The sequence below is a fragment of the Taeniopygia guttata genome, chromosome 1, assembly GCF_048771995.1.
Source record: "Taeniopygia guttata chromosome 1, bTaeGut7.mat, whole genome shotgun sequence".
Lineage (NCBI taxonomy): Eukaryota > Metazoa > Chordata > Aves > Passeriformes > Estrildidae > Taeniopygia > Taeniopygia guttata.
This window is the reverse complement of record NC_133024.1, coordinates 82,818,475-82,834,485: the sequence shown is the minus strand read 5'-3', so window position 1 is coordinate 82,834,485 and position 16,011 is coordinate 82,818,475. Positions and strand designations below refer to the sequence as shown.

General features: G+C 42.9%; 1 protein-coding gene across 2 annotated transcripts in view; it reads right to left on the bottom strand.

Moving 5' to 3' along the window:
- Positions 1 to 3,231, bottom strand: part of SLC9A7 (solute carrier family 9 member A7) — a 67,590-nt gene extending 64,359 nt beyond the window's left edge. The window contains exon 1 of one of the 2 annotated variants that reach the window (XM_002194914.7): positions 2,700 to 3,231. In XM_002194914.7, the coding sequence (XP_002194950.6) occupies positions 2,700 to 2,967 (268 nt within the window). In that variant the 5' untranslated portion in view covers positions 2,968 to 3,231. The remainder of the gene's footprint in view (positions 1 to 2,699) is intronic. The other variant, XM_012569633.5, reaches the window with a different exon arrangement.
- Between the last annotated feature and the right edge of the window lie 12,780 nt (positions 3,232 to 16,011).

Here is a 16,011-nt window from a genome sequence, read left to right as displayed (position 1 = left end):
AGCCCACGATCACCTCCCACCCTGAGCTGCCCAGGTGCAGAGTCTGTGTCCTGTTTCTCCTACTACAAGGTGATGCCTCTCAGTACAGAACCAAGAAGCCTGCGTAACAGAGTCACCACCAAACCTCTTCAGGAAAAACGTCTCAGAATGCTTTATCCTCCAACTCAGACCAACATTAACAACAGCAAGCATCACAACCATTATCACTAGCTGAATTGAAACCAAGGTTTCAATTCCCTTATTTCTCCGTTGCGGATGGGGGTTTGTTTGGGTTGTGTCGGATTTTTTAATTGTTCCATAACTTGCATTAGCAATAATGTTGCTGGAGCAGCTGACATTTGCTAGTATTTCACTTCCACAGAGCAGCACCCTTGTTACAGTTTCAGCCTTCACCTTAAACTTCAATTCTATTTAGCATGAATAGAACTTGTGCTTTTGGGACTACAAGCTCTTTCTTTGACATATTGCCTTATGATTTTGTGTTTAAGGCAGAGTGATGAAACATATGCACTTTAAATAGCTATTTAGCTTTTTAAAAAGTACATTTCTCAGATAGCAAGTTATCAGCAAAACAGAAACCCATCTATCCGTTTAACCACTGTCTTTTAAACAAGGAAGAAAGAGGAGACTTAAGGCCAGTTAGCAGAAGTGTAACAGAAAGTTACTACATCACTTAATAGGTTGTTCTTTGTGCTCTATAGAAAGTCTGTGAAATGTTAAAGTGAAGCCAGGTCTCAGCAGAGCCTAACCACCAGCATGGAGGTTAACCATGTTAGGTAGGAACTGAACACACAAAACATGCTTCCTAGGCTGTTTGCTGTGAAAAGCCAAGAGTTAGCTTGTTTGGGTGGGAGAACAGCATGTATTTTGATATAATAAGGGGACTCATTTAGAAGGCAAGTACATTGGGGAGCAATCTATGAAAGCAAAATTATTTAAGTGAGGGCACACCTAGTTTGAGCCAATTATTACTTTTTGGATGCTGCCAGGGGGACTGAAAGAGATATAGTATAGTGCCTTTCCTAAGACAAAATTTCAGTATTTGCACATCAAACTGGGGACCTGACAATCTTTTCACAGATCAGGAACTGCATGTTAGAGCAAACTAATTTGAGTTTAATGAGAGGCAGAATCTCTCCAGCTGAACAATTTCTCATTTCCCACGCAGCTCATCAAAACACATACCCAAATGCCCTTGATGCCCTGACACTTGTACTGCATGCATTAGCACACCCACATACACAGAATTTTCAGCATAAACGAAGCCACTAAAATGATCATAAAACATCATAAATGAACTTTCCAAAGGTGACAACACTAGGGTAATATCTAAACATCTTCAATACTACTTTACCCTGTCTCTTTTCTGATCAATACAGACAGTTAATCTACCGTCTCCTGGGCACTCTTCAGCTGCTAAGCATTATCGTGCCAGTGCATAACTTACTTATATGCCCAGTTGTTAATTTGTCAGTTTTCAGCAATGAACATATGTGAAGTACACGACAGTGCAGCAAAGAGATCAGTGACTAAGAGCAAATTGGGATGGTTTAAGGGAAGCATCAGCAGAGGAAAATTCCACTGCTTTGCAAGCAATCACATAGCTCTCAAGAGCAGTAGTACTCATCGGGGAGGAAACGCTTCACTTTCCCCCTCCCCTCGAGTGCTGAATTTCTCATGTGTGGTTACCCTCAATACGCTTATACCGACCAACATCGGGCAGGTGTTTCACACGGTTCAACAGGAACAGATTCCGCTGGCGAAGGAGAAGTGCCCCCGGCGCTTATGGCAGCAACCAATCACCAGCAGACAAATAATTTTTCGAACGGATGGCTGCTCTTCACCGCAACCCTCTATGCTCTACGTAGCAAACTGCGCACCGAGCACAACCGTGGGGTTCCCCGCGGAGCGAGGGCTCTGCGTCCCCAATTCAGGCTCACCTGCCGCCCCCTGCGCCAGGCATTGACAGCACCAGGGAGAGCAGACGAGCGGGCGAACTCTACTCAGTAGAGCCCTCGTTCCACCAGGGGGGCTCGGGATGAGGCGCAGACAGTGTCAGGGTCTCTGGTCAGAGTCACTGCGGTCAGTCGGGATCCGCAAACGCGAGCCGCAGGTGACAGCAGCGCGCTGACAGCCAAGGAGCACACCCGGAGGCTAAACACGCTCCTTTCCGCGTGGTGCGCCCACAGCACGGCGAGGACAGCGCGATGGCGCTTTCCAAAGTCATCTCTGCGATGACCTGCGCGGCTCGGCACTCCCGGCTGCTGGAAGTACGGCCGGCGAGCTGCCTTTCTGCGGCGGGCAGGGTCACCGGAGCGCTGTCCTCGGCAGCGCGGCCACGGCGGCGGGGCGCACCTTCCCGCAGGACACCGCTCCGCTGCCGCACGGGAGGCTGCGAACCGCACGTCCCCCCTCAGTGTCATTCTGTCCCCAACCCCAGGAAAGGCTCCGGCAAGGGGAAGGGATCCAGGAGCACCGGCGGAGGCGTTCGGGCTCTGCGGCGAGGGGCTCCCCCTGCCCGGGGCTTGGCCTACCGGGCGCTGCCGCCCGCCAGCCGCAGCGGCCCGGCGCTCCTCCGGCGGCACGGAGGGGCGCGGCCGGCACCGGGCCCCGCGCCGCCCCCCGCCCCTCCCGGCACCTGCCGGGGCTGACACCGGGGGCTGAGACGCGGGCGGCGCCACGGCCCCGGCCAGACTCACCGTAGATCATGGCCAGGCCAGTCTCGTGGAGAAAGCGGACACGCCGGTGCTTGAAGAGCCAGATGGTGAGGATAGTGAGGGTGAGGAGCAGGATGAAGGTGAGCAGGCTCACGCTGTCCTGCCGGTGGCTCTCCTCCGCCTCCTTCTCGGTGGCGAGCTCCTCCATGGCGCTGCTGCTGCCGCCGCTCCGCTCCGCCGCTCGCAGCCCCCCGGCCGCCAGCAGGAGCAGCGGGAGCAGCGGCAGCCGGCGGCGCAGGGGCTCGGCCATGGCTGCGGGAGCCGGGATGCCGCGGCGCCCCGTCCCACTCCCGTGGCGGCGGCCCACGGGCACTGCCCACCGCGCCGGGGGAGGGAGCGGGGAAGGGAAGAAGGACGGCGGGAGGGAGCGGCCCCGGCGCGCCGGAGCCCGCCCGCCGCCGCCTCCCCCGGCCCCTTAAAGGCGCAGCCCCGCCGCGCTCGCCTCGGCCGGGCGGCGAACGCTGCTCCGCCGTAAGGACGGTGTCGCTGCTTCCCCTGTGCCCGGCCCGGCCAGCCCCGCCCGGCGGAGGTGTAGGGGTGGGCGAGATTTCCCCCCGCCCCCGGGGCTGGTTCTGCTCCGGGAGCTCCAGGTGCCGCCCCGGTGGCGCGGGCAGAGCTGCGGTGCCGGTGCCGCTCTCCCGCCCCGCGGTGCAGAGCGAACCCGTGAGCGGCTCTCACACCGGGGCGGTGCTGGAAATCATCACCACAGAGCCCGCCCTGCCATGGCCGGGCTCGAACTGGACCAGGAGCGGACGGCCCCCGTGAAATCTGGAGATCTGGCAGGGAATAAGCATTGTAGTCTCTGTCTCTCTCTCTCTTTTTTTTTTTTTTTTTTTTTTTTTACTACATAGGAAAACTTACTAAACGTAAATTGCTGACTTAGAAATTTTCATCCAGATTTTCATCCAGGTACATCCTATTGGACATTTACGAAACAAGACAATTGTAGGAAATGAATAGAGAACTAGTCAGCAATTTTTATTTGAAAGCATATGTTTACTGTTTGAAAATCATCTCGAGTTAGGGGAAGGAAAGTCACTTTTTGTAAGCAACCCAAAATCAGCACTTTCTCCTTTAGCTTTTTTTTCTTTTTCTTAAATGAGTCACAACCCCTTTAAAAGATGAAACAGATGAAACATTGAGCAGCAAAGTTGTTTGTGTTTAAAGAAATACAAACGGCTGTAAAACCGGGTGTGTGTTTTCTTTTGGGGTTTTGATGGTTGGTTTTGATATTTTTTTTACCAGCTTTGGCAGGAGAGCACTTTGCATTTTTCTACCAGAGGAATACCCCCCAGCTTCCTGTGGTGGTGTAAGCAGTGCTGGTATTTCTGCTGCTGTGGCCTTTCTCACAGAGTTATTTTCAGTCACAACATCTAACATGTATTTTTAGCCATCATTTTGCATAAAAAGAAAGCACAATAAATTTGGCCACATCTTTAATTAGTTACATGCCAGGTCTTATCTCCTTTAGAGTTGTGCTCTTTCTTAACATTGTTGCCATGTTTCTGAGGGTATATATTGGGATGCTCTAGTTACAAGAAACTTTTATCTCCTGCTAATGCATCGGGAATTGTCTTTGTGTCATATGCTATTTCTTAGAAATTCCCTTTCATAAATATCTCAAGATGACAACTAGATAAATCTACAGTTCTATTTATATGTAGTCCTTTTAAAGACAATATTTATGCAATCTCTCCTTAACAACCTTAAAAATCCAGCATAATTAGGTGCAATTATATTTAAATATTTGTGCAGGGCTGAAAGCTTACTTTGATAGTGCCATCATTTGTAAACCTCTTAGAGATGAAAAGAAGTAATTTTCCTTGAAGACCTAGCTCTTAACCTATGTGAACCATTAAAAATTAGTGCCTCAAGGCCGACTTATGTTAAATCTCATATTCAAAATTAACATTTCTGGTATAATGAGAGCATTATACCTCTAAATCTTTAACGTGTGCCTTTAGGATATACAATCTACATACAATGTAACATACATCTTTAGGATATGACAAGATAAAGGCCTCCTAGCAGACTAGAGTTATGCAGTACAGTCTTAAGTATGTGTAATGCTAGTAAAGTTGTAAAATAAAAAACTGGATAGCAATAACAGCCTCTCCTCTGTGGCTTTAGTTTTTATGTGCTGCATAGTGCTGGGTGAAGTCTGTCACTATGTGATGGCTCTTTTTAAGGAGACAATTTCCATGTATATTGTAATTTTATCCACCTCTCAGCTAAGCTGCAGTCAGGGTCTTAAGTTACTTCCTGCCAAGTCTTCCACCAGTAACCTGTGTTTTATCCTTCTACAGTTCACTGCATACTATGCCTTTTGCTCTCCATTCAACAATGAGAAATATCGTAACATTTTTCTTAAGGATTGTAGAGAAATTTTCCTTTTTTTTTCCCCAGCTGAACTCTGTTGTTTATGGAGGAAAGCATTCATCCATGGTTTGACGTATCAGTGTGTCAGTACCATCAGCTCAAGCCTTGAACTCCCACATTCATATTTACCCATTTTTTTCACTGCTGTTCTGCCCCTGTAGCCTTGTACAGGTATGACCTTGTCCTAGGAATCTTTCCCCAATTATTTTTATAAAATTAAAAATATAATTTTCACTACTGTTGCATGCAAAAGTGAGTACAGCTTATTCTTTCTCTGGACTGTGTGGGTGTAACTAAATCCTGTGTGCAAAATGGTGATGGGAGCATGATTGTTTCTGCCTGTGCAGAGCATCAAAGTTTAATAGTGATGCAATTGGCTTCTCTTCAACTCAGTGTTCCATCTAATAAGTTGTTGCCAGGGAACTTGATATGCGGAGCATATTTGATTTGTACAGGCCATAACTTGCCGCGTCTTTACACTCATGGATTGGTAGCATGGTGCATAAATACTTAAACTGATTCAAACAGCATCATCTAGATTGTATGCTATCAACTAAGGAAAAAAGATATCAAGCTGAGCTTCTTTATACATCACTGTAAACCAGGCTGCATCCTTATAAGAGGGTTGTGTTGTCACAGCTCAGCTCCTTGCAGTGGTGTAACTCCAAGATCTCCATGCTGTTTTCAGTCCATTAGGAACATCAGTACTCTCTCCTCAAGGGGTAGCTCCACCACTGTAATAGCCCTGCAGTTAAAGCTTTTGTTCCAGACTTTTTTTGGCAGGCCTCTACCTGCCTTCCCAAGCTGTTCTGCACTAAAACTTCCTGTACTCTACAGGTGCAATCTCTGCCTGACAGCCACCACATATGTTGCAGAAGTCAGCCTGCCTGCTTAGCAAAAATGTCATCAGATTCTATTCCTGCTTTCTATCAATTTGTTAATTTTGTTCTGGACCCAGGCAGCGGTCTTTGATCTGCTTGCTGTTTGAGAGGCCCATCTTGAGGCAGAAACAATGAAGTGTGCTTTGGGAGATGGAAAGCCAAGTGAATAACAACAGAGGTATGAAAAGCTTCTAACTCAACTATAAGATGGCAATGAAATAGGTCACAGGACAAAACAGCCATTCAACAGAATTCAGCCATACTTGGAGGGATGCAGGAGGATTTTTGTATTAAATGCTAATAAATATTTACATTTGTACATAGCTGGTAATTGACTTGCAGGATTGAGTCATGGGAGTCTGGCCAAAACACCACAGAGACTGATATGTTTCAGCCTACGCTTTGCCTACCAGTCTTGTCTAATTAAAATGTTCATTCTGCCAGAAGCAACATCAAAGAGTCCATTCAGCATTTTTATAGCTTTGTTTGTCAAGAAAATCATTGTTATCATATGAACTGATACACACTTTGGGTTTATTCTTATTCCTGGAGATGAATAATGTCATGTAAGGCAAGTGCAAGGTCCTATTTTCAATCACTCTCTCTCCAGCTGTTGGTGGTAACATCATCCACTCCTTGTCAATCACACTGGAGAACTGGTGCTCTATTGAGCCCTTTTCTGTATTATGCAAGTCTGTTCAGACTGGCCCTTTGTGCTGCTGAAAGCAGCAGTTTTGAAATTTTCACTGACCTAACATGCTGTTCTAGGACCAGTTCTGGAAGAGAAAGGTCTTGCTGTTGCTTGGGCTTATAAAAAATGGAAAATCAAACAAAATCCTTATCTTAATACATGGCATGCTTATGCAACTGCCTTTGCACACTCACATTTTCTAGCACACTAATCCAGAATGCAGTAGCAAGTTGATTAGCTGTCAGATCAGCCTTGTAGAGCAGCTGCCATGTCAGCCACACTCCTTTCTTCCCCTTTTTTCTCCTCTCTTCCCTTTTAACCCTCCCATCACTGTGCTTTAAAATGGCAACCCATTTTGAACCTATAGCTAACTTCTGGCACCCAGTGGCATCATCATGTGGGCAACTCTCCTGTGTCCATGTAAGATATCCACATACTCCAGGATCCCATAAAACATGCCCTATTGAGATGTGAGGTTAAAGAAAACTAAGTGTTCTGCAATTGAATTCTGAAGAACATGTCGTGTTTTTACTGAAAACCATTTATTTACAAATCTCCAGCTTGTTGGAGGTGCTAACAATTGTGACACATTTCTCTTCTTGTACCAGTTCTGCAGAGGTGTCATATAGCTGAGAAAATGTCAGGACTGCCATTTTCCATCAATGCAAGTGCAGAAATCATAATTAGCCTTTCCAGTAGACAAAGTCTAGTTAGAGTAAAAGCTGTTTTGTGCTATTTGCAAGATGCAGCAGTCACTCATTGTGCAGCTACATTTCACAGCTTTTGAGTCATGGTAAACTTAAAAAGTGCCTGAGACGGATATGACTAGAAATTTTATCTATGTAAGAGTGCTCTGTCATCTCCCTTGTACCCAAACAGATTTATTTCCCCTTCTGGCTGTACATGATATCAGTATGTGTCATTCTACTAGGGTGAGGGCAAAGCAGGTTGTCTCTTTTTCCTCAGAAGAAAGCAGTTCATTACCATTTGCAGGTGCACATCAGGGTTATGACTTTCAAAGTTACGATCACTCAAAGAAGAAGCTAAGCAATCATTCTTTTCATCCCTTCACACCATGTTCCCCATAAATATTAAAACAAGTGAAGATCACAGCTCAAGAATTGCCATGACACAACCTGTGCCAGCAGAGTCTGAAAAAAACATTCTGGAAAAGAGTAAGTGAGCCCCTGTTGAGACGTGTGAATTATGATTTGACCTTTTACACAAAAGAAGGGGCTATGTGAACATCATTTGAAACTGCAAGCATGCACATAGATGCTGTTAATGACAGCTATCACTTGACCACTACCAGAAACAACGTCTGCAAAATGTTTCCCTGAATGCAGTTCAGAGGCATAAAGGAGGAAAGATTGGGAAAAATGTGGCTACAGTGTTGTGGCATTCAAATTTGTCGTAAAATATTTCTCTTCCATATTTACACAGTTATACAAAATGAAGAAAAAAAACCCAAACCAAAACAGATTAAAAAAATAAACAAAAAAAAAACCCCAAACCAAAAAACCCCTAAAGCCTTCTGCTCTCTTCTTGATAGAGAAACAGAAAGTCAAAATTATGCTTCATTAAATCTTGACTATGTTTAATATGTGTATACCTGTAGGCATTGCACAGGCTACGAAATGAGTCTTAGTAAAGTTATGCTAAGTATCTTGGCTTCCTCTGAATTAGGAGCTCAGAGGTGTGGTGAGACACTGGACAGAAAAAGGTTAGATCCGTCCTGAAAAGTATGTCTGAAGGTGCTTGTTTTTGCTCTTGTTCTGGAAAGAAGTGATCAAACAGGAAAATTCTAGTTTCTCCTACAGGAAAACAAGTTTTCCTAGAAATAAGAGATCCTAAAACAACCATGGATAAATGATAAACAAAATGGATAAACAACTATGGATAAATTACTTCCATCAGGCTGGACAGAAGCTGCTCTGCAGTTTAGAAAGAAGCCTAGAGGTTTGAGGCATAACTAGAGGTAAGAAGCTGGCATAGACTCTAATTCTGCTGAAAGAGCTGAATTATTAGCAGTATACTAATACAGTCAATTCATATAATCAAAGAAATTTTCTGCACAAATTGGAAATAACTAAGGGAGAGACAGAATGTCAGATAACTGGCCAGAAAGCATAGGATGGCTTAGGCTGGAAGGGATCCCTGTAGTCCATCTTGCCCAACCCCCTGCTTAAGTAGAGACACTTAGAGCTGGTTGGCCAGGACCATGTCTATACAACCTTTAAAAAATTCCAAGGAAGGAGATTCCACAACCTCTCTGGGCGACCTGTGGCAGGAGTCGGTCACCTTCAGAGTTAAAACTCTTCTGATGGTCAAAGGGAACCTTCTGTGTTTCAGTTTTTCTCCATTTCCTCTGGTCCTGCTACTGAGCACAACTTGGCTCCACCTTCTTTACAATTTCCCTTCAGATATTTATAGACATTGATGAAATTAATAATAGATAAAATGAGATTAGATTATCAATTATGAGATTGTGAATGTAATATCTATTTTAGTAACAATATTCATCTCCAGAGCTTTCCATACTGGCAAAAGTCTAAGAGTGATGTTTCAAAATCAAACTTAAATTGTAAATTTGTATTACTGTGGAAACTAAAAACTTTATTTATGATTGACCAATACCAGCTCATTTTGAGTTCCACACAATCTGGGAGATCTCTGAGTCAGGGAAGCAGAAGTGGCTGCCTAGCTGAAAGATGAGAATTAGACACAAGTCCAAAACAGGACCAGGTGATGCCAGTACTGAGAGATGATTGTTCCTTTCCAAGAATAACCAAATTTGGGCTGGTCAGGCAGTGCTGTTGGGCAAGATTTAGCTTCTGGTGGACTCTGGCTAATACCAATAGGAAGCTCTAAAGGGAAACATGCTGGCTCCAACAGTAGAACCCTCTCACCATAGATGTGCATCTATTGGAAAATTTATGATAATAGGTCTGGGCCAAGTTGTGACAGAATGAGACGTCTAACAGCTCCTTAAAACATTGAACATGGAGCTTTCATGTGGACGATGCAGATAGGGGTGTTTTTTATTTGGTTGATTGCTAGGCTGCTGGCCAAAGGCAGAGGAGAAAGATACAAAAGACTGAAATCAAAAGACAGAGAGTAGTTGTCAGCTGCTTCGAGGTGCAATCAATATAATTGCAGGCTGTAACCCCAAGATAGGAAACGTCCAAGACAGATGTGTTGGTGGAATCAGTATCACAGTCAGGTCAGACACAATTGGTATTGTAGGAACAGATGCCACCTACAGTATTGTAAGGAAGGATTTGATGTTATAATTCACTGTCTTTGCCTGCTTATTCCTTATTTTAGTAAACAGAGTATTTCATTCTATAAATAAGGTTTTTCATGTTAATATTATTTGCATATTCCCAGTTCCTCATGCTTCCCCTGTTGTGTGCTAGTTGAGATAAATTCCCGGTTTGGGCAGTAGAATAGGTGGGGTGATCTACTGTGCTGTAACTACAACTTGCATACAAAGCTGGGACATCTAGAGGCCAGAGCAGTGTCTGCAGACACTGTGAGTACAAATACATCTACTAGATGTGGGTATTAGAGCATGTTCCAAAAGCAGCTTAGATAATAAGTACATCGCATGACCTCTAGTGGTATTAAGCCCAAGGCACTGTCAAAGTCACACGTAGCAGTTTCATGCTGCTGGGGAAAAGCCAAGGCCGTAAAAGAACTATCACATATGTGATAGTTCTGTCCTGCCAGATTTATGCCAGCCCCAATTTTGGCCCATTACCAGGGTAAGACTGAGAAAAGTTTTTAATTCAGCAAAAATTCCAAACACTCAGCAGAGTGAATGTTTTGCAGCAATGTTTTCATTGTCAACTAATAACACATTGTCATTAATCTTTCCTGGCGTCATGGTTTAACCCTAGCCAGCAGCTCAGCCTGACACAGCCACTTGCTCACTCCTTCCACAGTGGGATGGAAAAGAGAATCAAAAGGGTAAAAATTAAAAAACTCTTGGGCTGAGACAAAAACAGTTCAAGGAAAGCAAAGGATATGCAAAACAAAACAAGGAGTTAATTCACTGCACATGGAGGTGGTCAGACGTATCCAGGGAAGTTGGGATTCATCACACATAACAGTGACTTGGGAAAACAAATGCCACCACTCTGAATGTCCCCTGGTCTTTTTTTAGTTCCGCCCAGCTTTACATCCAGAGCATGAAACCGTATGGTGTGTCATATCCCTGTGGCCAGCTGGGGTCAGCTGTCCCAGCTCTATCCCCTCCTAACTCCTTGCTCATCCTCAGGCTCCTTCCTGGTTGGGTGAGGAGCAGAAAAGACCTTGACTCTGTGCAAGCTCTGCAGAGCAATAAGGAAAATATCCCTGTAGCTATCAACACTGTTTCCAGCACAAATGCAAAACACAGCCCCACACAAGTTACTATGAAGAAAATTAACTCTATACTGGTCAAAACTAGCCCACCTGCTATTATCTTCATGTAGAGAAATAAGGAACATGGAAGCACCAGTGCAAGAAGGAATGACAATGAGAACCAGAAGGTAAAATTGGCAGTGCTTTCTCTGCAGTGACTCCAAAAGTCAAAGAGGAGTAAGGATTTCTGTTAACATGAGCAAAAGAATACGCCCTGATTCCCTGTTTTTGTGGGTTCTATTTCATTGAAGAGATTCAGCCGTCATTGCTGACATCCTCTCAGAGGGTCTGGAATCCCCACAGCTTGAAAAAGAAGGTAGAAATGATCTGCTGTTGCTGCCTAGGATATCAACTTTGGCAGCAGGGAAAGGCAGGATCAGGTCTGCCAGAAAGAAGCTACTGACATGAAGATGAGGTGGAAATGGCAACAAGTGTGGCAGCACTTGAACTGAACACTGAACACCTAAGCAGCTGTGTGATCAGGAAGCCAGGCTTTCCCACAGGACTGGTTGGGGAAGCCTTCTCTCATGAATTGTTGATGCAGCTTCTGGGTGCAACAAACAGGTTGCTGGACACCTTGAGACAGACAAGTTCGGTTCTTTAAAGCTATGGAGCCTGTTCCCATGATTTCCCTTCTCAAACATCATATTCTGTGGCCCCTGAGACATGCAGAGTGTGCAATGAGTCAGTCCCCAACAACCCATCCAACAAAATTATTTCAGTGCTCTGCTAAAACTGAGAGAGATGCACTCACATTTTGATAAAGTGCTCATTATGGAAGGCATATTTTGTTTCATTTGCTCTTAAATTTGGTTTCACTCCCATTCTGGTGTTTGGGTTTTTTCTCTAGTGCACTTCTTCTACATTCATGGCACCAGGCTATTTTGATGTTTTCTAATTATATTCCTGTTGCTTTCTGTTATTTACTCTTTAGTACTTTGGTGTGTAAATAGAGAGAGGGACTTCAAAGCAAACTATTTTAAGAAGAAATAATTTAAAATAGGCATTGCAATATTGACCTCAAGCCAGTTTAATCCAGAAAATTAATATTGTGTTTACCATAACTCATTTAAATTCTAGCATATTTTTGTATGCCTGAATAAAATCTTAAATGGATTTTTTTCAGGGTATGATCCAGGGTTATTTGCTTACTATATTTGTCTCAATAGATATGCCCCCTTTATAAATAACAAGTGAGTATAATTTAACCAGTTGTTTGAAGCTGAGTTGTTATAGCAGGCACCTCTTTAATGTGTGAATTGATTTGACCTTTTATTGTGTGTGTGAGCTGCTGAGTGTGCTTGACTTAGCTGCTTTCCAGATGTAAGCCATTTCTGGCATGGACTGTGGTTTCATTTATGTATATCATGTATAAGTTAGAGAGAACTCCTGGAAATGATCAATGACAAACAATTGAACATAAGAAGTGTGATTAACACAAAACAGCCTTGCCTAAAGTTTTGGTGTCTATGTCTGTGTTCATCACTATTTGTTTTCTTTACTAAGAAAAAAAATTGGAAGTTGAGATGGGTTTGGTTAGCTACCATCCAAAAGTGCTTATCAGAGATGAATTGCCACCCCCACATTTTTTTCCATAGCCTACAAAAAGATTGCTTTGGGTGACAAACTCAGAGTGCCATATCTAACAAGTAGACCTACCATACTATGGCTGAGGAAGTCTACCCAGTACTCTAGTTTGTTTGGCAGCAATGGATTCCAGTGAACTGTGAACTGAAAAATTAAAAAAAAAAAAAAAAAAAGGCACTTTTTGATCACTTGCCTGTACTGAGTACTGAAGGTGTTCAGCCACTAACAGAAGTACAGGAGAGACAGATTCTTCCTTATACAATTAAAACCAGAGACAACTATTAGATTGTTTTTCTGGGTACATAGGTCCTGCTCAGTAGGTCTGAAACAGAGTAAAGTGTGAGTCCCAAACTCAGCTGTCATTATTGGATTTTCATTATTTTTTTTAATTTGGCTTTGTCCTGACGCCTTTCTGGATGAAAATTTTTAGAGTTTCAATAACCCCTGAGCTCCTAAAAAAAGAAGGATTGAGAATCATCAAAACAGCAGAAGGTTGAATGGGAAATTACTTAATTTGCTCTAAATCAAAGATATTCACCATTTTCACAATGCTCAGTGGCCAGCTCTGTATCAGTTTCCTGTGACTTGGCTGTGCTTCCCCTCTTTTGACTTTTAACTCTGGACCAATTTGCCTAACTACATGCAGATCATGTGTAGTGTACTTAATGCTGTTTATGATCACAGGATTCCTTTGGGATTTCACCTTACAATACTAGAATTTATACTTCTCTCTAGTGAATAAGTCTATTTTGCAAGAGAACATATCTTTCATTCCACTCCAATTCCTCTGTCTCTGAGCATTTTATTTACTGATTTCTATACTGAGCATTTTCACTCCTTCAGGGCAAAATATATTATTTTGAAAACCAGTCCTAGTGTGAGTCTTCCTAATAGCTAAGCAAGGTCTAGAGTTTAATCTCTTCCCAATAATAATTACTTCAGTATTTTCTTTCTGTCTGCCATCTCTGCAGTATCCCTTGCTATTTTCTATTATCAACAGTTTAACTAATTTATTCCTCAGAGTCTTACAGTGACATAGCACTATTTCCAAAAACAGTGTCTAGAATGTTAATTGCACATTCTGCTGAAAGACAGAAAGGGAAGAAAAGGCAAAACAAATAGAATCCTGTGTTTGTTTACTTTAACAGCAGGATTTTTACACAGTTAACACTGAATATTTAAACACACAGTTTAGATCTGATTCACTGGCTTATTACTATGCTGGTGAAATTTTATAAAGTCTCAACCTGTGTGAGAGTTGATCAGGCTTATAGATTCCTGTGTAATTCCCTAAAGTTGATGTAGGCAGACTGCTGCCTTACTGCAGCCTTTCAGTATATTTTGGCAGGATTACAAGGTTCAGATCAGTGATTTTTGTCAACATTTTTGTTGAGGATCCCACTTTTCTCACTTTTTTCCAGTCTCACTTGGAGCATCAGGCAGCCACTGCTCACACCCAGAAAAGCAATATGTATGGCAGGTTGGCACCATAGACAAAGACATCCCACAAAACTGATGTTAAGGGCTTCAGATTGGAAAACCATCAATAAACTGTGCAACAGTGAAAAATGAAACTTCCGATAGACAAAATATGATGAATTGTGCAACAGCAAATTAAAACTTTGCCACTTCCAATTACCCATTTTACATGGTCCGGTGCACCAGAATTAGGAGGACAGTCTCTACCACAGGTGTCAGTAATCCTTTTTCTGTGCCACAGCAGCAGCTGAAACCAACAGTGAAAGAGGATTTGTATTATGTCAGACACTAAGCAAGAAAAATCCCCCCAAAGAAACAGAACATACAGTCAAAAAGGCTCTAAAATGCCAAGTGATAAGAGTAAGCCACTTTTACCCAAATGTTTTATGGATTTCTCTGCATTAGGACTATGACAGAGGGAAATTTTCTCTGACCCTACCTTTGCAACAATGCTCCACCGAGCACCCCAATGTCAGGTGCTAGAGACCTGGACAAAGTAACTGGAGACAGATGCTGGCAGATGATTTTGTCAATTTTGACTCAGATTCATGGGGAATCAGAACACCTCTCACTTCTATCACAAAAAAAGGATAACTCTGAGCTTGGGAAAAAAATTAAAGGCTGTTGGGCCATGATGCAGCAAGCTGTTAAAATACATCTTAATTTTAACTATGTGCCCAACTCTTCACACTCCCTCAAATCCCACTGAAATCTGTAGGTTTTAGCACGTGCACACATGCCTTGCTGAATCAGCACTGCAGCTTGTTTTCTGAATTGTTGCCCTATTAAACATGAATTAAAGAGATATCATAAACTTTAATGTACCTACATTGCATTTTCATTTAACATTAAACAGACGAGTCTGTCTGCTTCAGCTAGAGGTTCAGATGGAACAGAAGGCTTTCTGGCAACCTGAATGTTGGGCAATACTCTCATTATGGCAGCTGTCTTCATATCACAAAACTGGATCTTGGATATAGACTCTTGTGTGAGATTTATCAACCTGTAAGTGTTGCATAAGGATAAGCTTTATAGCTGAAAACTTAATTGTGTTCTGTTGGAGTAACTGCACCCACTACATTAGCAGCCCTTAAGCCAATTGTGACCTCTCCAGCTGCAGAATTTCTGTCTCAGAGATGGTTTGAAGCAAAATTCAGAATTAGTGTGGGGTTTGTATTGTGAATTATGCTGTCCTTTACATAATATTAGGATATAGTCTTTCATTCCTTCAGACAACAATATTTAATTTATGCCTTTTAAAAATTATTGACTATTTGGATCTTCAGTAAAACACACTTCTAGATTGACTTGTAGTTCTATGTGGTGCCTTTTAATGATGATTTAAAATACTATTCTGTCTGTCTGCATCTCATGTACTGCATAGAACACTGCTCACTTTGGTTCCGAACATCAGTGACAGGAAAAGATCTGTAGACAAGCTGCAATTTCTTACAGGGGAGGAAATTTTTGTTGGAAGTGTGTGGAAGGTAATTTTTGAATAAGCTGCTTAGCAAACATTAACTATGCAGTTTGGCTGTTTGTGCTTTTCCTTGTCCTATCAGGTAAGTTCACAGACACAGGCACACCTATCCATTGTTCACATTCAAAGAATCCCAGCATTAAAGCTGCATATCACAGATTCTATGCTAGGGACAGGTTCTAGTACATCTTGTCACAAAATTAGCCATATTATTTGTTCTACCCAGTCTCAAGTTGCAGACTAGCTTCTCTTGGTGTTCAGTCTGGCAAGAATCTCCAGCAGGAGAGAATCTGCTAAAGAGATCAAAAAAGGCCAAAATGACCTCATAGTATGTGATGATTCTGTGTGAAAATCCTAGTCTGTATATTCATCATCTGCTTCTGAAAAAGA